We start from the raw sequence: 24,365 nt of genomic DNA, 5'->3' as shown, positions 1-24,365 counted from the left end.
ACCCTTGGGTTTACACTTAGTTCATTTTAGGATTAACTCGACCCCACGTGAGACCATAACCTTAATACTGTGATCTCTTTTCCCAATGAGGTTGTGACCACCATGTTAGCATCAACTTAACATGGTGGGTCAGACTAGCCGATGATGAAGCATACCACAAAAGAGTCGGTGACGCCTTTCGGACCAATATTTGCATGCCTTTTTGTGGCCACTGTCCTGTAGCGCAGAGTTTTTATTTATTCCTGATAAAGTACAGGAATATTATTCCTGCCATATTAGTTGTGCGATATGTGTTACATGTAGAGGATGTATGGCTGGTAGTCCTCTAGCTTCTTCTTGGTGTGACAAAGCTCTGCTAACTATAACTGCTCAATTCCTGTTGCTTTGTTTTAGTTCAAAACATTAATGTTGTCACTGACATATTCACCTAACTATAACGTCACTTTACCCTTTGTTTTTTATCAGTGATATGGATATATCATTGTGATAAAGGGCTCTTGATGCCCGAAACACATCAATGTGAGGAGTGAGACAAAGGAATAATAAACTGACCCGTCATTGCAAGCTGCCTGGTGGTCCATTGAGTACCACGTTCGCCGCAAGGAAGTGCTGGAAAGGGTGTTGGTATATATATATATATATATATATACATAGGTATATTTTTATATATATATATATTTACTGAAAAAAACATAGGTTTCAGGGGCATTATAGTTAGTTGGACATTTCTCTCATACAAAACCATTGAAATTCCCCCATTATAGTTAGTTCAGCTAACTATAACTCACGCGCCCGCAATGCACTGCTGATGACCTCACATATTGCATCACTCATGACATGGTCAGTGACATCACTCATGACATCACTGATGACATCTCAAATTACATCACTGAAGACATGCAGAAAGAAGAGGCCAAGCCCCTTTTTACAACACTCTGCAACGCAGCTCTGTTGCATTTTAAGTTGGGGGATTAACTCCCCTTGAATCCTGAGGGTCCCTGGGGTGCAACTAGCCCACCAGCTACCTCCATTAAGCGCCACAGAGCTGCGTTGCAGAGAGGTGTTAAAAGGGGCTTGGCCTCAGAACACCTCTCTGCAACGCAGCCCCTGGCGCATACTGGAGGTTTCTGGTGGGCTAGTTGGCCCCCAGGGACCCCCAGTATTCAAGGGGAATTCTTTCCCTATCTGCAAACGCGCCAGGGGGGCGTGTTTGCAGAGTGCTGCAAGTATGGGGCATGACCTCCGGCGTGATGCTGGTCTTTTATTTTTTATAAGAAGGGGGGCTGTGTTGCCTCCCTTCTTTTTCTAAATTATTGGCCCTGAGGACCCCATCTCCCAGGGCCTGCCCCCTATTTTATTTTTATTTTTTAATTGGAAAGGGGATGCGTAGCCCCCCTCCAGAGGTCCTAATCAGCCCCGGAGACCCCATCCCCGAGGCATGGCCGAGGCACAAGATGGCTGCCAACACTTCCTGCTTTGGAGTGTTGACAGCCAAATAGCATACAGCTTGTGATCGAGAGGGTGCGCGGAAGGTGCGCACAGTGTGGGCGGATCCACCATGGCCATAGATATCACTATCTTTATTCCTTAATTTCTCAAAAACTACAGAACGAATTTATACCATTTTTAAAAAGTTCGCTTTCTGAGCAAAGCAGTACCTTCTTCAAATTTGGTGTAATTCCGTTGAGCAGTTTTCGCTATAACAGTGTCTAAAGTTTCCTATGGTAATTTGATTTTTTCACAACTATTTTTTTAATTTCTCAGGAACTACTGAACAGATTTACACCATTTAAAACAAAAGGCGCTTTCTGAACTAAGGGCTACCTTTTTGCAAAATTTGGTATAATTCTGTTTAGCAGTTCGGGCTGTAGTCTGTCTAAAATTTCCTATGGGAAATAACGTGGAGAAAACGTGTTTTGGGACTGCCCTTTTTTCTCGGCCCCCGCTTGACGAATCACCCCCACGGACCGGAGCGCCCCACGAGTTTTGAAAGTTTTGCGAAGATTCGTCAATCGGCGCCGAAGATATTGAGAATAGAATGTTGCGGATTTCCTATGGAAAATAGGTCATAACTATAACTACCTACTGGCGACTGCCAGTAGGTAATATTTATATATATATATATATATATTATATATATATATATATATATATATATATATATATATATATATATATATATATATATATATATATGTATATATAAATATATATATAGATAGATATAGATATAGATAGATAGATATAGATATAGATATAGATATATATATATATCGAGAGAGAGAGCGAGAAAGAGAGATACACACAAACAAGTTTGAGTGCTTTTATTGCACAAAATGCAGTGGGATAAAACACGTATTTCGCAGTACACCAGAATGTGGGCACATATGGCATGATGACTTACATTATCCTGAAATATGTTCTCTTTCTCGCTCATATTTGTCTAGGGTTCATCCATGGAGCCTTAGCAGAAAATGTTTACAGTGCTTTTTGTGGTCCTCTTACAAGATTCAGTACAGCTGGTAGTTTAAAAAATATTCAGATGCTGTGCAGCCAACCAATAGAAGGATCTCCCGGTGAAAGAGTGTGTTGGGCCACAGACTACGAACAAATCAGACGACTAGAAAATCACCAACGCAAGGCTTAAAAGCCTTAATGACTGGTGGGACTACTAAACTGCACCCCCCCCCCCCCCGGGCATAGTGCAGATTTCTCCCCTTCGCAAATTAGTGACAATCTTCTTTTTTATTCATGATCAAAGTAAGGAAATATCTCATCCCTTCTAGGGTTGGAAAAAGCAGTTGGTGGTGGCAGAAATATTTCAGTTAGGGATTTGCCCTGGCTTTATGCGTCTGTAGCCCGTCCACTTAATGTTATAAGATGAAGCAACTCAGTATATTAATTCAGGGACCCAACAAACCACGACCACATGCTGGTCTCTCTTAAAACTCACCGCAGTATACATTGCTTAAAACAACATTGTTAACTTTATTGATTGCAATCGTTAGTTGACAAGTGGTGTGCTGTTCTGCACTAATCTTCCATGAAGAGGCATTTAGTTGAAAATAACAGGCCCCCATTTATGAAAAATTGAAAATAAAGTGATGGAGGGCTTGGTTTTAAAAAGAAGTGTACGTGTTGTGTGGCAGTTGCGTGTCTATGTGTGTCGATGTGAATGTGTGTGCATCTGTCTGTGTGTGTCTTTTGATGAAAAAACATAATTGTTCCAAGGAATGATTCTGAGCAATCAAAATCTATTAATGTGTGTGCCACCGTCAGTAACAATCGATGGCTTTAATAGCAGAAGGGTCCATTAACATTTACTCGCCTCTGGTTATCTATTTGCACAGCTATGATAATAAACAACACGCCACTAAATAAAACACAATTAATCTCTTTATTCCTCTAGCTGCCTTGTCACGAGGCAGACCATTTACTTTATATACATTTTCCCAGGGTATTGCCTAAAAGACACAAGGCATGTGTGATTGGTGAGTACTCTTGCCCCCTTAGGTATCTGTAGGTGACAACAAAATCACATCACAATTGTGCCATCATTTGGAAAGCCACATTCACTGACGACGCAGGTCAGAGACGTGAAGATACAATAACATATGAGCGTGAAGAATGCTTTTAGCACTTAACTCTGTAAATGAAGCTCCCACCTTCTAATGTGTAGGCCTCTGTGCCCACCCTCCCACAGCTCCTCCAAACCTATATATACATCTACTAAAGTGTCTAGCAGTTTAGAACAAACAAAAAGGCGTCAACGTACCCTTTTTTCTGTCTGCCTTTGGTTTCATTCCTGGGGAGAAATAAGAATTTGCATTTTTGAAAGCTCCTCCTACTTGGCCTTCCCATAATTATGAGTTTCAAATAAACTGCATTTTACTCTACTGTTTCACATGGGCGACCAGCACTGTCTACAAAAACCCAACACAAGAACACATGAGCTTGGGGAAGGGTCTTGAGAGCAGGAGAATGACATGGCAGAACCCGTGGCGGTGCTAGCTGGCAGGCATGGCCGAGTCATTGAAGGTAACATTCATATCAGTCGCCAATCTAGTGTTTTCATGGACTTGTCAAACACATTGCTGAAAGCCTTCATAGCTTCCTTTCATGAAAAAAGTGGACAGGCAAGCACAACCCGAGACGCTCCCTACTTTGGGTTATATCAATCAAAAACTCATTCAACGCAATGCAGCTAGCATATTTCCCATTATACGGTGCATTCCTGTTCTTTCCTAGTGCTGGCACACTTTTGTCTGCCTAGCGCCAATGCCAGCACCCTTGCGTGATGTTGCAAGCGGGCCTGTGCTGCAGGCAGGATTGTTTTTGCGCAGGAAGGGAGACCTTCCTACACAAAACAATCCTCAGAGGCATTTTCCTCTTTCTGAGTGTGCTGCAGAGTGCAGCACACTTAGAGGAAACAATGAGGAGAAATAAAGACACTTCTCCCCATTGCACCTCTGGTGGAGAGGTGTACAATTCTGACGCACTTCCAGGTCTACCAATGTTGGTAAATCTAGGACTGTGTGTGAATAAATGGGTGGAAGCATGGGAATACCCACGCCCCACCCATGGTAAACTCCCCTCATCAAGATGTGTGTGCGTGTGTATACGTGTTTTCACAGGGCGTACCCTGTGACATACCTCAAAAGTGATGTACATTCCTCGGATTTTGGGGTGTGCTGTTAAAAACACAGGAGTGCCAACAGGCGTATACAGGGTGAATTTAAATTTAAGAACACACTTTTAAAATTCCCAAGGGTTTAAAAAAAAAATAAGATTCCCTCGAGATCTCAAGGAAAAGTATATTCTTTATTAAATATATATCATATAACATTTTAAATAATTGTGCTGCATTTCCCCAATAGTCTTGGTTTGTCTGGCTCTTTTCCTCACTTGTCAAGTTCCATCTCTAAATATGCTGCAAAGAAAATCAAAACACCTACTTTTTTCGAATTGCATTTAATTAGATTTTTGTCTTTTGCACTGTCGGTTATCAAGGGTGTCAAATAAACGCGCTTTGATCCATAAATAATGCTTCCATTATAACTGCAGCGCCACTGTCCAGACTATCTGAAATTTTTATTCACTTGTTCAGCTAAATTTCTTCCTCAGTTCACGGCCATAAAATTCTGTATTGACAAACTTTCAATCCAACTTTGACTCTGAGGTATCTAGTCCACATTTTTCTTCTGTATGGATATTAGTTTATTGAATAAGTGGCATCTGTTTTCCTCCACATCACCGCTGGTGAAGGTATTTCCTTTTGACAGCTGCACACGATTTATGACTCCCCGTGCTCTGAAGAAAAATAGTGCTAAGCAAAAAATTCCAATTCATTACCTCCTAGTATTTAATTAAGTTCATGCACACTGCGCACTAGGGGTGAACCTTGGAGTCACTATGGCGTAACGGCAGAGCCGCCGCTGGCCTCGTCTTTGAAACACAATGAAAGATGGCTTGGAATATGCTTAGCTGATTTCTGTCACTGAACTGTGTGTAAACGTCGCGCCTTCCCTGTTGTTCAATGGGGGGTTGCAGAAGCAGGGTTGTCGGCGAACATGTTTTCCTCAGCCTCTGCTTCCTCGTCAGTTGCTCACCTGACATGTCTGTCTGCAGACGGGGCCTATGTGTATAAATTCCTTGTCTGATGGAAAATGCAGTGGCCTCGTTTTCACATTGTTTACCACATGCAGACTTGTGGATATTTCTACCAAGTATAAATTGGCCTAAAGTTACTAAGGGTATTTATATGGAGCACTTTGCATTTAAACGCATGTGGCAGGCAGTACACGGTCTGGGTGCTTCTCCTGGCACTCTAATTCATTCTCACTGGGTCACTATAATGGACTTCTTTACGTTTTTTCTTTAGCCCTGCCCGCCATTTTGCAGCTGTTCTCGGCCGCTTTTCTCTGTACCCTGACCCATCATCTTGTCCATTCCCTCGCCCTTTCCCCTTTTCCCTTGTTTCCCCCCGTGACGATCCTTAAATGTTTCTTACTTTTTCTGATTTGCCTTTTCTCCATACCCTTGTATCCCTCCCACCCTCCCTTGGTGTTGTGACTGTGTCCCCCCTCCAACCCCACTTAATGGAACTCAGCTCTCCTGTTTTTTGGGTCTAGACCTGAGAAAATCTACTATTTGTATATATATGTATATTGAGATAACTCTAATCACTAGCATATGCAGTAGACTTGTGTACTCTCTACCATTCCTATGTGACTCTTAGAGTATATCCATTCGCATCCCTTCCTTATGTATATAGTACTACGGCCCCCCTGCGGCGGGATGCCTGGCTTTCACCTTGGGGAGGCCAGGACGGGTTCCCAAGGCAAGCGCCGAGATGCCTACGGGTAATCGAGCGCTATATAAGAACGCATAATAATAATAATAATATAGAGATAACTCTAATCACTAGTATATGCAGTAGACCTTTGTACTCTACCATTCCTATGTGACTCTTAGAGTATATCCATTCCTATCCCTTCCCTATGTATATAGAGATAACTCTAATTACTAGTATATGCAGTAGACCTTTGTACTCTCTACCATTCCTATGTGACTCTTAGAGTATATCCATTCATATCCCTTCCCTATGTATATAGAGATAACTCTAATCACTAGTATATGCAGTAGACCTTTGTACTCTCTACCATTCCTATGTGACACTTAGAGTATATCCATTCCTATCCCTTCCCTATGTATATAGAGATAACTCTAATTACTAGTATATGCAGTAGACCTTTGTACTCTCTACCATTCCTATGTGACTCTTAAAGTATATCCATTCATATCCCTTCCCTATGTATATAGAGATAACTCTAATCCCTAGCATATGCAGTAGAACTTTGTACTATCTACCATTCCTATGTGACTCTTAGAGTATATCCATTTGTATCCCTTCCTTGAATGACTTTACTACCTTTACATTTGCAATGATTTTTTGTATCTCTTCCTTCTGTGACTTTAGAACTTGTACATTTGCACATTTTTTCTCTGTTTGTATCTTTTATGTAACGCATGTAATCCTAAATCCTTATGTATCGCAACTTGTTCTTATGTAAAGCGCTCTGACACCTTCGGGTAATGTTCGCGCTATATAAAATCAGATTAAATAAATAAATAAATAAAATAGGTTGGATACAAATATTGCGATGTCCTCACCAATACCTGGCTGACTGGAAGCCTACTACTTCCTGTTTCGAAAATATTTGAAAACTTGTGTTTTTTTCTCCTGCTTCATTCTTTTGGTCTCTTCTGCTTCTTCCGGCTGTCGCATCTGGACACCCTCAGCGGGTATCAGTAGCTCCCTATGAGTACGTGTCATCATCATCATCAGAACTATGCTTTAATATATGACCTGCACCACTGCAATCCAAAAAGGACCTTATGTAAACGAGTATGCACTTATAATCTCAAGAGAGGATATCAGCAAAAAAGCAAAATTCCTGTAACTCTGTCCACACCTGGTTCACTTCTTCCCAATGCCTTAAGGAGGGTAGCTTTTTCAATCAATGTGAGGAGACTCCTCTGCCTCAGGTTTGTACCCTACTGTTTCCTATGGACACCTGGATAAATGCTTTCGCTATGCATTTTCTGTCTGCTGTCACTAACCTACCCACTTTGCCTTTGAATGCTGCTCCTGTAACATATGACTGACTTGCCAGATTTTGGTTCACCAGAAAGCTGGCACTATAAGCTATTAAATACTTAGGGGCAGATTTATGATGCCCTTGCGCCTCCTTGCACCGCAATTGCGTCACTAAATGTGACGCAACGGCAGCGCAAACAATGCGCCCTATTTACAACGTGACGCATCTAGGAGATGCGTCACAATGGAAAGCCCTGCGCCATAAGGAGGCGTTCCTGCGCGGGGGGGCGTTCCTGCGCAGGAACGCCTCCTAAAAGTGGCTGAGTGATATCTATGAGATTTCACTCAGTCACTTTCTACATCAATTCCTTACGCCTGCTTGAAGCAGGCGTAAGGGTGACGCAACATGCATTGAATAGGAGGCTCCTGTGCATTGCAGGAGTCATGTCGCACTTGCGACATGACTCCTGCAATGCGCCGTCCGTACGCCGAGAGATGCGTCACGCATCCTCACTGCCTTGCACCATGGTGCGCCGCATCATAAATGTGGCGCACCATGGGTGGCGGAGCAGTGTCGCACTGTGGCGCATGTTAACTGGCGCATCCCTGGGGATGCGCCAGTTAACATAAATCTGCCCCTTAAAACAGAATGATTGCAAGCCAGCAATCTAAAGGCAAGGGGCATTCATGTTATCAATGTATTAGCTATGGTGTGGGGTATTGGGATATATTGAGGCATATTTACAAGGCATATTCGCCACCAGTCTCACTTTTCTTGACGCTCCGGTGGCCTAGCGCCATTTCACATTTTTACAGGGTGACCATAAGCCACTATTTCGTGGCTTAACGCCACCTTGTAAATATGCCCCTTTCCACCACAGTCCTCTGTGGAAAACGACCATGCAATGGGTGTTGTAGTGTATGTTCCAGTGCAACACGCATACGCTGTCCCATATTTACAAGACTGGGGCAGCGCAAAAAGCTAAGGATAGTCTGTCGTTATTAATTTCTTCTCGTGTTTTGCTCTATGTGTGCTGCATTGCTGCAGAATGCAGCCCACATAGCAAGAGCAAATCGCTATTTCCTGCACATAAACAATTGCCATGCAGCACGGGCACCCTTGCAACATGGCGGCAGGGTGCCTGCGCTAGGGGAAACACAGAGGTGCACCGCATTCTGGTGAATACCGCGCATCCCTGCATTTTAGAAATAGTGGAGTGCGGCATTGCCAAATTTGGCGTAACACCGTGCTCTGACATTTTTTGTAAATATGCCACATTGTCTCATGATTGCAAATGTGAAATCATCATACATGTGTGTGGCCAGGCTACCAGCTTAAACTGTAAACATCTCGCCTACAAGAGAAAAAAATAGCGATAGCTTCGATATATTATTTCTGCTATTTTGAAGGCTGGTGAGATTTTAGTAATGGAAAGGTATGGAGATCTGCAAGTGAAGACCAACTTAATAACAGGAATTAAAAAAAACTACACTGCCCTATTTTACAGTTTAGTTTGGAATTGGGGAAATTCAATTTTTTTTGTAGAGAAATAAGATTAAAGAGTGCAAATTCTAAAGTGGACTTTTTGGCCTCTCGTTTACACCGATCGAGTTTGCCACCACCTTAGAGGAAGAACTAGAGAGACCAGGAAGCGCCCTTTTGCTGTACACCCAAGGTGCTGCCCTCACTTCCTGATACATCATACCAAAGACAAACTAACAGCTCAAATTGCATAGCATTGGTGCATGCAGACGTCTGCAGGAAAGGGCCCTTTGAGGGTTTTTCAGTCCCAGCACACTCACTTTGGGAAGACATGGCAATTTAGGGGTCATTGGAGATGAGCTTGCCACCAGTGGTATGTGTCTGCACCTTTCAATTATCCCTACCAGGGCGACTGGTCCTGTGAACCACCTAGGGAATTGGAAATTTTAGGAAGGAGCTCTGCTCCCAAGAACTGACACTCAGAAATGAATCAGGCAATCTCCTGACTTCCTGCCATTGATATGAACTGCTAGGCACACACACCTACTCAGCGCCAGGATACTCTTGCGGGTGATAGTGTGCTTTGCAAATACACATAACAGAACAGAATAGAACAGAACAGAACTGCTACTGCTTGTAGATTGTTTTCAATTCGTGGTGCGATACACAGGTAGGAGGATGATGGTTAAAATTTGGCGATATCCTTACTAAAGAATTCAGAGAGTTGTGTGGAACTTTTGAGTGGCAGGATTGTGGTTTGTATCTAAATAGGAATGATCTTTAAGAACAGCATTTTTTAGGGTGGCCCAGTGCAAAATGTCATTTGTTCTTAAGACTAAATAAAGGTGTATGAAATTATAATTCATCCAGTGGAGTGGGGTGAAGAAGATGTATTTATGTGGGTGAAATATCTAAATAAATAAATAGAATTAGATTTTCCAGCAAAATGCTTTTTAGTGAGGTGTTTATACTTCAAAAAAGTATGTTTTGTGGAATTTTGCCTGTAAAATAGACTTATTGTGAACAATTGCAACTATTATCTTTTTTAAAAAAAATCTCTTATAATAGCAACGTTTGTGAAGTCAATTTTTGGCAACTCTGCACACCATTAATTAAAAAGGCAACTTTAGGCCTTAGTTAAGATCTTTTTGTTGAAAATGCGCTTTACTGATACATTTGATATCACAAAATACAACACATAACATATGTGTAAGATTTTTATGCTTCATGCTGGTGGGCCAATAGGAACCACCTTTTCTTTAAATGACAAACACAGCGTTTTCTAGAATTGTTCTCTTGATTATCTCTTCCTACTGATTTTTTCAGTTCATATACTTTCCCTGAAATGTAAATAATATTTACTTACAATTTAGGTTATGGATAGGAGGCGAGTGCAGCAACTAAGCTGATACAATATGTTGCATATTTTCTGTATCTGCACGACTCTACAGTTTCTTTAGGGCGTATTTAGGAATAACGGCTTCAGGGGGGCGAGTGAGTGCCTAGTAGACAGCATATGCTCAGGTGTTTACACAATACACTTATATATTAATTTCTAAAAGGTATAGCACTTCTCTATTCAGCACAGAGGGTAAATACATAGCGAGCGACAGAGTAGCATTTCTACACAGTGCATAATGAGATGAAAGTAACCCCCGGGGAGAATTTATTTTATCATTAGATTGCCCTGATTTAAAAATGCGTTTCTGTATTTATTCATCTTGAAGAGGCAGTAACATGAGATGCTCTTCTCATTCACACTCTTGCAGGTGCAATACTATAGAATTTTGAAATCTAAGCATGGTGCAAACAAGAGCCGTTTCCAGACAACTGGAAGATGAAAAGTTGGTTTATTATTTATCCCTAGCTGGTGTTCCCCCTTTATCGGCTCCGACAGCCTCAGATGATGTAAGACCTGTGCGATTGTGAGGCCCAGACACTTCATCACAATCTGAAATGCCTAATGTGGTAGCCATCTCCACAGAACAAGATGTTAGATCTGCGGGTGGGGATTTTTCATCCCGGGCGAGATTTGCAGCCCCACTGTCTGTGAAATCCTTTGCAGTTGACTGCGCGCTTGACATTGAATCAGACAACAGCTCCTTGGAACTCTTTATTACACCAAGCCTTGCTGCGAAGGGCTCTTCCATTAAATTGGCTGCATGGCATGTGTGTGGCATAAGTTAATTCATATACCCTGATTACAAGGTCGAGGCTGTTCAAACAAGACTTTGAGCAAGAATGGAAATTACTAGTTGTGTGAAAATTAGGACACGGCCACATTTTTCACCTTGTAGCCCATGACTATGAGTGCCCAAAAAAATTTCACCTGTTTTAAGTTTTTGGGGTGCAGCATGTTGATTTTGTGGCTTACTGCACCAAACTTCACATGGCACAGTAAATATAGTACTTTTTCCCTGTTAAATTCCAGCAGGATTTGATCTGTTGAAATTTAATGAAGGGTGTCAACTTTGCACAACTGGTCATTACCGAATACGATAAACTCGGTACAGGTTAGAATTCGAATTCCTGTGCACAGGAGTTTGTTCAAGGGGTCAGAAAAATGTATGACCATGCATAATCAGGGCCTTAGATTTTTTTAGAAGAAAAGACCTGGAGCAAAGGCAAAACATGCAGAGTTTTAAGGCGCAGATTAATAGTTGTGCAGAACCAGAGGAGGTGTTCATCACAACCGGTAAATACCATTAAACCATGAGAGGAATTTGCAGGGTATGGTAAATATCTCCTATTGTCAGTTTCCATCTATGAAATGGGACATAACATGCTCAAGCGGTATTTAATGCACTGCATTCCGAAAGTTTTGCCTTTTTCTAATCCATTTTCCCTGATAAATAACTGCTAATCTGACCAGCCGGAATGAATCAGGGGAAAACTGTGAACGTGTGATACTTATCACACAGTTCATAATTCTGATCCCAGTGCACCCTCCTGTATGCCCAGGGATTCGAACCTATCCGCAGCTAGTAATCAGGGCTTGTGTGTTAAATACTTATTCTGCATGTTATTCCAGATTTCCACCTCGTTTAGGAGACATTCCATTCTGTAGAACTAGCTCTCTACATTTGGAATGTTGGTTTTAGTAAGAAACATAGAAATCCGATGTAAGAGATTTGATTTTCCTGAAGAATTTGTGATTGAGTATATTGCTGTGGTCTAAAATCAGAAGTTTATTCTAGTGTAGAAGGTTTTGCATACTGTATGTAGTGCGGTCAAATTCAGGATGGCAGTGTTTAGTGGAAACATATGTTCAGAGAGATTTGACCTGGTTAAGGAAATGGAAAATGACTTAAAAGATATACGCTGCTTCTTGTCTAAGAAGGATAGTTTGTTTAGAAATGGATAATGGTATAGAACGTAAATTCTCCTTCCCGGGTGCATTTAAATGTTTCCCCTGTTGCTTAATTTGTGTTGAGATACTTTCGGTTTAGGAGGCATGGTCTGATTTTAGGAATGTGGTCTAGCGATGGAATGATCCATATTTTTATTTAAAAGGTTTTCAGTACCAATAATGAGTAATGTAAACTCTTTAACTCACTCCTGCTAGTATTAAAACAGGTAACTGAAATTCTCTTTCCAGTTCATTCTCTAACAACCAATGAGGAGAAAAGACCAGGTCACTAAATCATGCGCACCATCAGACAGATTCCACTGAAGAACCTAGCCAGTTTCCACTGACGTCGTAAGCAAATTTGAGCCACATTTCAGTGCTTGCTCCTCCCACATCCGGAAGCCAACATTAGATGTCACTGAAATCAATTACAATGACATACACCACACCATTGATGATCTTGCTCCTAGGTCTAGAAAGCATGTGTATGTGCAACATTGACCCTATACCATACACTTTACAGGTAGCGTAGTTCACATTAACAATCAACCTCAGATATATGGAAAACCCTCATTGAGTACAGTGCTCAATTTGTATACAACTGTTTAAAGAAAGCCAAGTTCCTCAATATACTCAACGTCTGTTCGATAAGCAATGCCCTACTACGGACAGCATTCATTTGTATAAAAACCTTGACACTCACTTAACTTACATTGAGAAGTCAAGTTGATATCAGTAGAGAAGTGGGTGCTGTAAACAGTGTTTAATATATGGGGAGGGTTTACCTTAATCCACACTATTTGCAAACACTGAAACTGTCATGAGAAATACACCACAGATTATTTAAAAAGTACCCACTAAGAACAGTGTGCACTCTCTGCAACAGTTGTTAAAAAAATACACTATCTTATAAAAAAATAACCAAGACCTGAAGGTGCTAAAGATCATACTACCTACACCCTGCATACTGTGTTGAAAACTTTACAAATAGCAAAACAAGTACTTGTACGTAGGGTAGTACCTGGTGCACACAGTCTTCTATGTTATGTAGAAATTGTGATGCTGACACGATGATGTCTAATAACTCAAGGCTGCTTACAAAAGATAGTATCTACTTTGTAGAATCTTTCTCCTATTGCAAACCTGTTCTACAGAACCAAAAATAGTGTGTGGAACATATTGAACAGTAGTCATCTGTCACCTGCAACCAGAGTTACTCTTTAATAGAAAGATTTATCATGTATTTATTACCTCTATACACCTATGGTGCCTTAGGTGCACATGTATTATTTTAAACACTTACACCCATTAGCTGGACCCAGGCTGCACAAAATAAGGTAGAAAAGTAATATGTTAGTTACTCACCACTATGTAAACTATAAAATAAACTATCACACTCATTGAATACTGTTATTTTATGTTATGTTAATTACATTTATAATGCGCATAGCTGCCCCAACAACAGGGCTTTCCAGCGCAACCCGCCAAACCAGAGTACCCCACCAAGAGAGCAGCAAAAGAGGATCAAGACTTCCTAATAGATGAAAAGACAGGCTTTGAGTTTTTTTTCCTAAAATCAAAATGATTCTGGGTATTTCTTAGCTCATTAGGCAAACTGTTCCAAAGGGCTGGAGCTAAAACATGAAAGGAGCAGCCACCGGCTTGTTTCTGATAGAATCTTGGAGTTATCGCCAAATTTAGCTCAGCCAAGAGGAGTGCTCTGTTAAGATGATAAGGTTGTAATAAATCAGACAGGATGGGAGCACCTTGAGCATTCGCAATCCTATGTGCCACACTAAAGGCTTTGAATTGAATTTGCCTCTCCAATGGCAGCTAATGGAGCTCGCGAAGAAGTCCTGACGCTGAGCAAAACGTAGGGAGGGAAAACAGCCTTCTGGCCACCCTCTATTGTACTGACTGTAACTTCTTTAAGATTGAGTTCTTGAAACCTAGGAAGAGAATGTTGCAGTAGTCTGGGTGAGACAGAATGAGAAATTGGATTATCCTCTGCCGAATGTGTGGTTTAAAAGGCCAATAATAGTTTTCAGTCTTCTCAGAAGGCCAAAACAAGTGCCCGCCAGAGTGGTTACTTGTTTCTCGAGACTGAGGGAGTCGTCAGCTATACACCCATGTTTTTCACAGATGATCGGGCCCCAGGCTGTCTAACCCCCAAAGATCTCCTACAAATCAGTGTGTTTACCGAACAGCAGGATCTCTGTTTTACTGCAATTTAATTTTAGACAACTGTCAACCATCCAACCAGCCACTGACAGCTCTGGAACTGTATAATGTCCTTAGAGGAGTCAGCAGAAAAAAGAGAAGCTGTATATCATCTGTGTAAGAGACAAACAAGACTCTAAGGTGTTTTACTATTTCTGCCAAAAGTCTGACATATAGATTGAAAATAGTGGGGCTCAATGAAGAGTCCTGAGGTATCCCATTTTTCCAAAGGTCTGGAAGAAGAAGAGTAGGGGGAGAGATAACCTGGAAAGAATGATGGCTAAGGAAGGATTCAAGCCAGGACAGCACTGTACCCCTTATGCCTATATGGAAGAGGGGCTGTAAAAGCACCTTATGGGAGACAGAGCTGAAGGCGGCACTGAAATCTAATATAATGAGGGCTACAGAGCCGCCTTCGCCCACCACTGATGAAGTGTAGCTGTCACTGACGGGAGCAGATTTTGAGCTATGATGGGACCTGAAGCCATTTTGGGAGATGACTAGAATGCTATTGGCTTCTAAAAACTCTGCCAGTAGATTATTAATGTGCTTTTCTACCACCTTGGCTAGAAATTGGAATAGGGTAGTAGTTACCAGGGCTAGTAGTGTCGAGTGAGGGTTTTTTCATGAGGGGAATTACTTTTGCCTGCTTCCATGCCCAAAGAATCGTAGTCAAGGACAGTGAAAGATGTGCTATCTAAAAAAAGCGGGAAGGACAGCCTTCTGCAATTGTTGGATTGTGTCCGGTTTAAGGAGATCACCCAGTGAGCCTGATTTTGCTGTGGTGCATAGAGCGGAAAAAGAGGGCAGGTATAGAGTGGGCAATTCATTAAGAACTGGCCAAGATAAAGCTACTCTGGTGGTTCAGGACCAGGCTCAGCAACAGCTGTAGCTAGAGGCTGGAACTAGGCATTAATAACATCAATATTTTCCACAAATAAATCTGCTATTTTATTACAGTGGCTATTAGATTACTCCACTGGCTTAGTCATGGCAGATCTTGTTAGACTTTTGACAATGGAATACATTTCCTTGGCAGGGTTCTTGCTCTTTGAAATTTTAGCTACAAAGAACTCTGCTCTGGTTGTTCTTATAAGTTAATGACACGCTTTGAGTGAATCCATGCGAAGTGCCTTTGCCCCGGTGTCATTGGATTTTCTCAAGTTGCGCTCAAGCCCCTAGCAACGCTTTTTTTCAGTGATGAGTGATTTATTTAACAGAGGACGTTCTCCTGGCCTTGACTTGGAGGAAACGTATGAACTTGTCGAGGGCCAAAGTGACCCACACCCTCATATCTGCATCAGCGAAGTCCACATTAGAATGCAGCTGGGGGAGATTGGACGAGATGTAGCTGCCAAATTCTGTTACATTTTATGTATGCCATGGACTTTTAACTGTAAAAGAGCTTGTGGGTGTATGCCCATTTAAACAGAGAGACATAGAAATCAGGTAGTGGTCTGTCCAGGCCATGGGTCTAGGAGGCACCACCTGTAGGAGTTGGAACCTCAAAAAAAACGGCTCTCTGGTGACAGACCAGGTGTGTAGGGCCTAGCAGTAACTGACTCATCTGTAGTGATGCCAGATCATCTAGTAATTCACGATCTCTAGTATCATTGAGTTGGTCAAAATGGAGATTTAGGTCACCTATGATGGTAAAATTGGATGATGTGAGCACTAAAGAAGTCACTTGATTGACCAAAGTAGTTCTAAATACTTTAGGCCTGCCCAGGGGACTGTATATCGGAAGACCCAAGAGGGTGAAATTCTTGCTCACAGTGATCTGAAATAGAGCATTTCTACTAACTAAAATTGAGCTAGGCGTTGTAGCCTTCCCATAAAATAAAGTGCAAGAGCATAAAAAGTCTAACAAGCATTTGCAATGCAATAGGTCTCGCATTAGGAAAGTTTGAGCCATTGGTATTGTGAATTACATTTTTTTTATTTATGTGTTGGTTGTGAAAATAGCTATAGTAATAGCTAAAGTAATAGCTTTGTCATTTACAATGCCAATAGTTTTAACTTTCACAAATGGGACACCTATAGCATTTGTAATGCAATATGTGTTGTATTTTCACGAAAATCCAAGAACAGAAGTGAAATATTAAATTTTTTTGTGACATTTATAAGACAGACGTTATTGTTGTTCGAGTACTTTACGCTGGTGTTTGGATTCCTGTAAATCCCCAGTGTTGCAGGGTGCGATAGAATTTTGTGAGTCCGCGCTATATAAAAATGCATAAATACATAAATAAATAAATACCGCCTTCGGGTAAAGTCTGCGCTATATAAAAATGCATAATTAAATAAATAAATACATACCGCAAAACATCCTCGTTACTCTGCCGGCCTGCGACCAGGAAGTCAGGCAGGCCGGCGCGACAACAGGAAACAGGAAGTAGGAGGGCGGGAGCCTACCCCGCCTCCCATGGAAGAGCCGCGATTGGAGCCGTGCACCGGAGCAAGCAGGAGCCTACCCTGCGCCCCGGTGCCGAACGAGGGAAGAAGAGTCCTGCTGCCGGGCCTTGCAGCTGAGGAGAGGAAGCCGGTGAGTGCGTTGCTGAGCTGCTGCTGCGGGCGGGCGGGCGGCGGGGGGGGGGGGGAAGCATGTACGTGCGCGCGCGCGTGCGGGGGGGGCGGCCTGTGTATGTGTGTGCGTGCGTGTGTGTGTGTGTATGTGTCTTGGAGTGCGTGTGTGTTACTGTGGGGGAAGGGGTGTGTGTGTGTGAGCGAGTGTCTGTCTGCGATGTGTACGGCACGGGACGCGACGTGCGCCTTCCCGCACACGAATCCAGAGAGAAAAAGCTTGTGCACCCTCTGGTCCGTCATTCCTCCCACAGTGATCGCTAATGGTCTCCAGCTGGATGCATCCTTACGGATGCATTTCCAGCGAGACCCAAAAAGGAAGAGTTAACATATTATCGCATTTCTCTTTCATTTTGTATAATGAGTTAACCTCCTTTGTTTATATAAACACATTTATCATGTGTTTTGGTGTGTGCTGCAACTATTATGGAAGTTGTTAATTATCATTATGTCTTGCCCTTAGCCCCGCCCCTAGCTCCGCCCAGCCCCGCCCACTCACTACAACTCTAGCTCATTTTAATGAGCACCTGCACTTATTTTTTCCCATTTAAAGCACTGGTTACTCCTGATTTATGAAGCCCCTCAGGGCCACACTAAGTGGACCTGCGTGACTTCAATTAGTCGAATTTATGAGTTGTGTCGCGCATGTACCAGTTTGCGCGGTGCAAGCGTGACGCACCTGGGCTCACGAATATGGCCTATAGTGGCCTCATCAGCAATCCAGCATGGGGCAGAGGAGTATGTTCAGAGCCATGCAGGGAACATTTCAACCCCAGCATATTTAATAATGATATTGCCTTGAAATTATGAAAGTCTGAGTCGGGCCAGCAAGGGTTAAACCGCCGCATTGGCACGTCCCCACTATTCCATCACCAAAAGTTTCTCCTCTCCACCTGCAGCACAATGTACAACGTCACTGCTTGCTCCCTGTCCCTCTGCAGCTGCACCTGTTAAGATTGTGCATTTCGCGATTGAAGACACGGTTGATTAAAAGCATACATCAAAACATGTAAGTTTGGATGAAGGTTGCTAGGATTTGAATTTGTAAAATGCAGGCTACATGCAATCCCAGCAGCAGCCACTGAACCTGCTAAGCTATCGTGCTGCTCACAAGAAAGAATGCTTAAGTTTAGGTGACTCCGAGGGCAGGAGGGGGCTTGCCGTGGTTAGGTATTAATAACTCGAAGGAGTGCCGGGGTGAACAAGCGTACAGTATCAAGCAAACAGTATTAAGCGCTTAAAATAAACACGGGCGCTGTTGGGGCACGTGAAGCCGCTGACAGCTATGAATGGGGAGAGGTGGGAGCGGGGAGTCTGCTTCAAGGAGTGGTGCTGGGGCTGGGGAGGGCCGGATGGGCGCGGATCTCCGAGGCCTCTCCCTGGGAAGGCTCGACAGCAATGTTCAGGAAGCATCCTGTCCCGGGGGCGCTAAGACCCAGCACCGGACACCGGACCAGGGCGCAGGAAGCCGGGCCCGGGAGGGAGCCTGTCAGTCTGAGGCACCGCCGGGGAGGCTGCAGCGGCCAGTGGCGCGCTCTCTGCTGAGACTGGACGCCTGGTGGACGGTGGACAGTGGCCGAGTGTGGACGGAGAACCAGGAGACTTCTTGAGGGGCAGGTGTCTGCACTTCGAGAGGAGGCAGGTTCCCGTGAGTCCGGAGTCATCAAGAAAAAATCTGGGACCACTTTCCTCCACGGTGCCCAAGCTCACAGTTGAATAAGAGGTCTGGCTTTGATACTTTATTGAATGACCAAGTTGGGGAGGGACAGCATTGTGCCCTCCTCCAGTCTGCCTCCTCAGTAGCTCCTGATATTGTCCTGGCACAGATGCCAGCCATGCCAAGCTGACCCGGGTGCGAGGTGACGAGGACTGGCCGGCCTTCGCCACCCCCTGACCATTGGCTCGCTCTGACAGAAGTCCATGGCCGTGAGAGTTCAGTGTCCATTAATCAGAGTTTGACCTCGGGGGTCGCCCCTGGGCTGTTGTGCTGAGGTTACTCCTCGGCCACTGCTCCTTCCACAGACCCCCTGCGCTGGACCACACCGGGGAGATAGTGACCATTGCTGACCAGTGAACACTGGACTCTTCAAAGCTCGTCCGGATCAGGTGCAAACTCTTCCCGCGCCCACCGAGGCTGTGCGGCCGCCATGGAGCGGATACACGGTAACGTTATGGCGTGTGATACATGTAACTACACAGTCAGGGGGCGGTGTGTCCTAACAGATTGCAGGAAGTGTTCAATACTACGAATGTCTGCACTTACAGTGCCTTGACACCGAACACTCTAGGCGCTGTTGGAGTTCTTAACCTGTGAGTGACAGGAGTCGCTCAGAAGTGTCAGACCAGCACGTTAGGTGCTGCGATGCTCTTACGTCCGTGTGTGTGTCTATGCCACAGCTGAGCTGAGGGGTTGACTGGAGGAGTGGTGATGGCAGTATAGTGAATGATGCGTTTTTCTCTAAGCGCTTTCAATGTGTCTTTCCTGTTGACAGCATGAGTGATTTAGTGATATATAGGCCTGCACACTGAAGGGAAGGCGCTCAAACTCATATTCTGTGGATGTGTCTGTCACGCAGATGGCACGGGTGTTTTATTAATGTGCACGCCTACATTTTATGGAGCTGTGTGCCCTGCAGCGCATCAGCTATGTGAGTACTTGCACTACAGGGAATATGAGATCGGTAAAGGTGTGAGCATTACAGGACCATAAGGCCATGCAGACGTGTCTTGCAGCTTTGCCATTCCCGTACAAGCGGATAGTTGTGCGGTTTTGATGTTTATGTTGCTATGGGACGCTCTGGATGTGGCTGCTCTCCATGTGACAGAAGGGTTTAGTCATGCACAAAATGCATAATTAAATAAATAAATACATACCGCAAAACATCCTCGTTACTCTGCCGGCCTGCGACCAGGAAGTCAGGCAGGCCGGCGCGACAACCGGAAACAGGAAGTAGGAGGGCGGGAGCCTACCCCGCCTCTCACGGAAGAGCCGGAAGAGCCGCGATTGGTTGCAGCACCGGAGCAGGCAGGAGCCTACCCTGCGCCCCGGTGCCGAAGAATGGAGGAAGAGTCCTGCTGCCGGTGAGTGGGGCTTCGCTTTGTGGCTGGCCTGCGAGGGCGGGAGGGGGGCATGTGTGGGCGCGCGCGCGGCGGCGGCCTGTGTATGTGTGTGAGCGTGCGTGTGTCTTGGAGTCTGTGTGTATGCGTGTGTGACTGTGGGGGAGGAGGAGGAGGGGGTTGCCTGTCTGGGTGCCTGCGTGTCTGTGTAAGTGTAAGTGCGAGTGCGCGCGCGTGTGTGTGTGTGTGTGTGTGTCTGTGTCTGTCTGTGTGCATGCATGCATGCGCGGTAGGCTGGGAGTATGGGAGGGCGGCGCAGGACGGAACGTGCGCGTTCGCGCACACCAATCCAGCCTGGACAAACTCGTGCACCTTCTCGTCCGTCCTTCCCTCGAGACAGCTAACTATACGTCTCCAACCCTGGAAGCATCCTTTGGATGCTAATTCCAGGGCGAGACCTAAAAAGGATTTTAAAATCGACCCCCAAAAACATAGCAGACATCCCAAAATGTTACTCTCCATGTGGCAAGTGACATCCGATTAAAGTGTGGCAGATCAAAGTCAGTTCAAGTACAATTAGCAATCAAAAGAATCTAGACTCACCCTCATAAAACTTGCAAACAGCCCAAAAATGGTTTGTTCATAGCAGTAAATACGGATCACAGTGGGACGCGCATCGGTGATGTCATTTGTGATGTCATCAATGATGTGATTTGAGGTGTCATCAGTGATGTCATAGAACATGTCATGAGTGAGATAATATGTGAGGTCTTAAGCAGCGCAAGGCAGATGCGCAAGTTATAGTTAGCGTTGCTAACTTTAACTGGTGAATTTCTGGGTTTTTATTTAGTTCAAAACATTAATGTTGTCACTGACATATTCACCTAACTATACCATTACTTTAACCTTTGTTTTTTTCAGTGAATTTCTAACGTTTAAAAAAAAAAGATCTTTATGACATCTACCTATATAACATTACTTTAAACAGTCAAGTTTTTTTAATGAATTTCTAGTTGTTTTTTTTAAGTAAAGTAATATTTAATTACCATATGTAAATGCAACCCCTACTGTGCACAGCCGTGACCTGGCACTACAGCCAACCCCCCATATGCTGACACCTCTCTCTTTTGGATGGAAAAAGTGCGTAGTAGAGTGTGGCTGGGATTGGCCCCTCCACTGAGACATGTCTCTGGATGATTAAAGTGTGTACTAGGTTGTGAGGAGGGACTGTCTTCTGCTCATACCTCTCTTTTGGATGACAGGTGTGTGTAGTAGGGTGTGGGAAAGAACTGGCCTCTCCACTGTGACCTTTCTCTGGGATGACGGGTGTGCATAGTAGGGTGTGGTGAGAGACTGGCCTCTCCACTAAGGCCTCTCCCCAAGATTACAGGTGTGGATAGTAGGGTGTAGCAAAAGAGTGGCCTTTTACATGAGACCGGTGTGCGTTGTAGTGTTTGGGAAGGAACTGGCCTATCTGCTATGACCCCCTTCTTGGATAAACGTGTGTAGTAGGATGAGGGGAGGGTTTGCACTCATAGCTGAAACCACTGTTTTGGATGTCAGAAGTGTTTAGTAGGGGTTGGGGGACATACTGGCCCCTCCACTAAAACCTTTTCCTCGGATGATGGGTGTGTGCAGTAGTGTGTGTGAATGGACTGGCCTCTCCTTTGAGACCTCTCTCTCAGATGATGAGTGTACATAGAAGGGTGTGGGGAGGGACTGGTCTCTTCTTTCAGTCCTCTCTCCTGGATAACAAGTGTGATAAGCAAAGTATGTGGATCGACTGGCATAGCCATTGAGACTTCCCTCTAATATGACGCGGCTCTCTCTTCCTAAAAAATTAAAAAAGAAAAATGAAAAAGAAAGCTGGAGAAGGGGGCATAGCCTCCTATCAGGTCTCAGCAATCCTGCTGTGTGGGACTTACTGTAGGTCCCAGCAATCCTGCTGTCTGGGACTTATTTCCAATAAGTCCCACACAGCGGGATTGCTAAGAGGTCTTCGGAGGTCACGCCAACTCTGCAAATGCGGCTTAGAAATTCACTGAAAAAATGAAAGACGTTATAGTTAGGAAATAGAAATAAAAAAACCTTAGAAATTCACTGAAAAAAACAAAGGTTACAGAGTCATTATAGTTAAGTTCAGATTTCACTCATACAAAACCAGTGAAATTCAGCAGTTATAGTTACCTGAGCTAACTATAACTTACACTCCCGCTTATGACCTCACTGGTGACATCACTCATGACATGGTCGGTGACATCACTGATGACATCTCAAATGGCATCACTGATGACATCACAGATGACCTCATCCCATGAGTGAAAGTGTTTCGTAAATATTTCTGACCCTTAAAGATATATACTAAGCTACAGCATAAGTTAAATTATTATTCTTTCTGTACTAGTAATTAGTCATACTATTTCTAACATATCTCATCTGAGTAGTTGTGTGTCTGTCTGTATCAGTGTGTGAGTGGATGTCTGAGTGGCTGTATGGGTGTGTGCGCGGCTGTATGGATGTGTTGGGGGGTATGTGAGTAGGTGTATGGGTCAGTGAGTCGCTGTTTTGGAGAGTGAGTGGGTATATGGGAGAGTTAGGGGATGTGTGAGTGGAGTGGGACGTGGATTCTCCGTGGATCACACAGAACTCATGGTGAGATTTGATTGCCAGTCAACACTTCAACCAGATGTTGCCAGCCATCTTGTGACTTAGAACTGAGCGACAGCCCTAAAAACACAATAAAGGGTGTAGGGTATACCCTGACCCCCTAGGGCCAAAAATGTTTTTGTTTATATTTCCCTGAAATTCGCTAAGGATCTGAGAATCCACAGTAAAATGCTTTAAAAAAAACAAGAGCAGGCTCTAGCACTTGTTTTGTGTATGCCTCCCGGGTGGGCCCATTCTAGGGGATGCATTAATAATTATAATGAGATTGAGTGGGGCGCCCAGGACCCCTTTCCCTGGCTGAATCCGGCCCTGGGACAGCCACGCACGGGGCCCAGCATTAACTAATAGGGGGAGGAGGGCTGCATGGCCCCTGCTCCAGGGCCAATTTTGGCCCAAAGACTGCCAACCTCCAGAGTCTGGTCATACACACATAGGAGGAAGGGCGCTGTTTTCTGCCCTGGGGACCCAACCCCCCGGGCACAGCAAGTCATCAAAAAGTGAGGGGGCCACATGACCCCCCTCCCAGAGCCATTAATGGCCCAGGGGACCCCTTTACCTATGTCCAGCAGTGTCCACACCCAAGACATGCAGTTCCCTGCTCGCACTAGTGCAGGCAAAAAAAAGTATTTGTGCTCATGGAGAATGCACCCACCCGCTGGGTGCGGACTTTTGAACTGTTTTCCGGGTCGGGAAACATGTGAAAAAATTGCTCCTACCCGCAGGGAGCTTCATTTTTAGCTGCTCCCTGCAGACAGGAGCAATGCCAGCTCCTGCTAGAGGTAGGGAGCTGGCTGGGGCTATGAGGGCATGGGGACTCCTGCCGTGGCCTCAAACTAAACAGCAGTGGGTTCCCTGGGTAGGCTCCAAGGCACCCACCTTTTTTGTGAAGAGGGCAATATTGGCTCATCGATGGAGGCTGCATGCCCCCACCCATCTTTACATACTGGTCAGGCCCTGTGGAATGGAGTTCCCGGGGCCAATACTGCCCCAGGAAAGGGAGTTGCATGCCTTCCTCTTAAATATGAAGTAGGTGCCATGGGTGGACTCCAGGTACCCACCATTTACTGGGCAGGCACTGGGACATGGGTTCCCCAGGCCCAATATTGGCCATGCGAGGGTGGCTGCGTGCCCCCCAGACACCCTAATTTAATTGGTGATAGGCCCCAGGGGATGGGTCTCTGGAGTAAAATAAGGCCTGGGGTGTGGGCTACGAACCTCTCACCTAAAAAGTGTTAAAAGACTGGAGATGGGGTCCCTTTTGATGAAATCGACCCGGGAAGAGGGTCTGCGTCCCACCCACCTGGGTTGATTGCTTTTGGGGGGGTTGACCACTACAGTCATGCACTGCGGCCACTCCCTGGCCACGCACACGGGCAAAGGCTGTGTGTGTCATGGGTTGGGTGGAG

General features: G+C 44.4%; 1 protein-coding gene across 2 annotated transcripts in view; it reads right to left on the bottom strand.

Moving 5' to 3' along the window:
- PRDM6 (PR/SET domain 6) overlaps positions 1-24,365 on the bottom strand; it is a 371,468-nt gene that overhangs the window by 32,097 nt on the left and 315,006 nt on the right. The window contains exon 6 of one of the 2 annotated variants that reach the window (XM_078677375.1): positions 3,776-3,805. The exons of the other annotated variant lie outside the window; for it this stretch is intronic. Within the exon in view, the coding sequence (XP_078533501.1) occupies positions 3,776-3,805 (30 nt within the window). The remainder of the gene's footprint in view (positions 1-3,775; positions 3,806-24,365) is intronic. 2 annotated transcript variants of the gene reach the window in all.

Source organism: Lissotriton helveticus, chromosome 2_1 (genome assembly GCF_964261635.1).
Source record: "Lissotriton helveticus chromosome 2_1, aLisHel1.1, whole genome shotgun sequence".
Lineage (NCBI taxonomy): Eukaryota > Metazoa > Chordata > Amphibia > Caudata > Salamandridae > Lissotriton > Lissotriton helveticus.
This window is presented reverse-complemented; position numbering and strand designations above follow the sequence as displayed.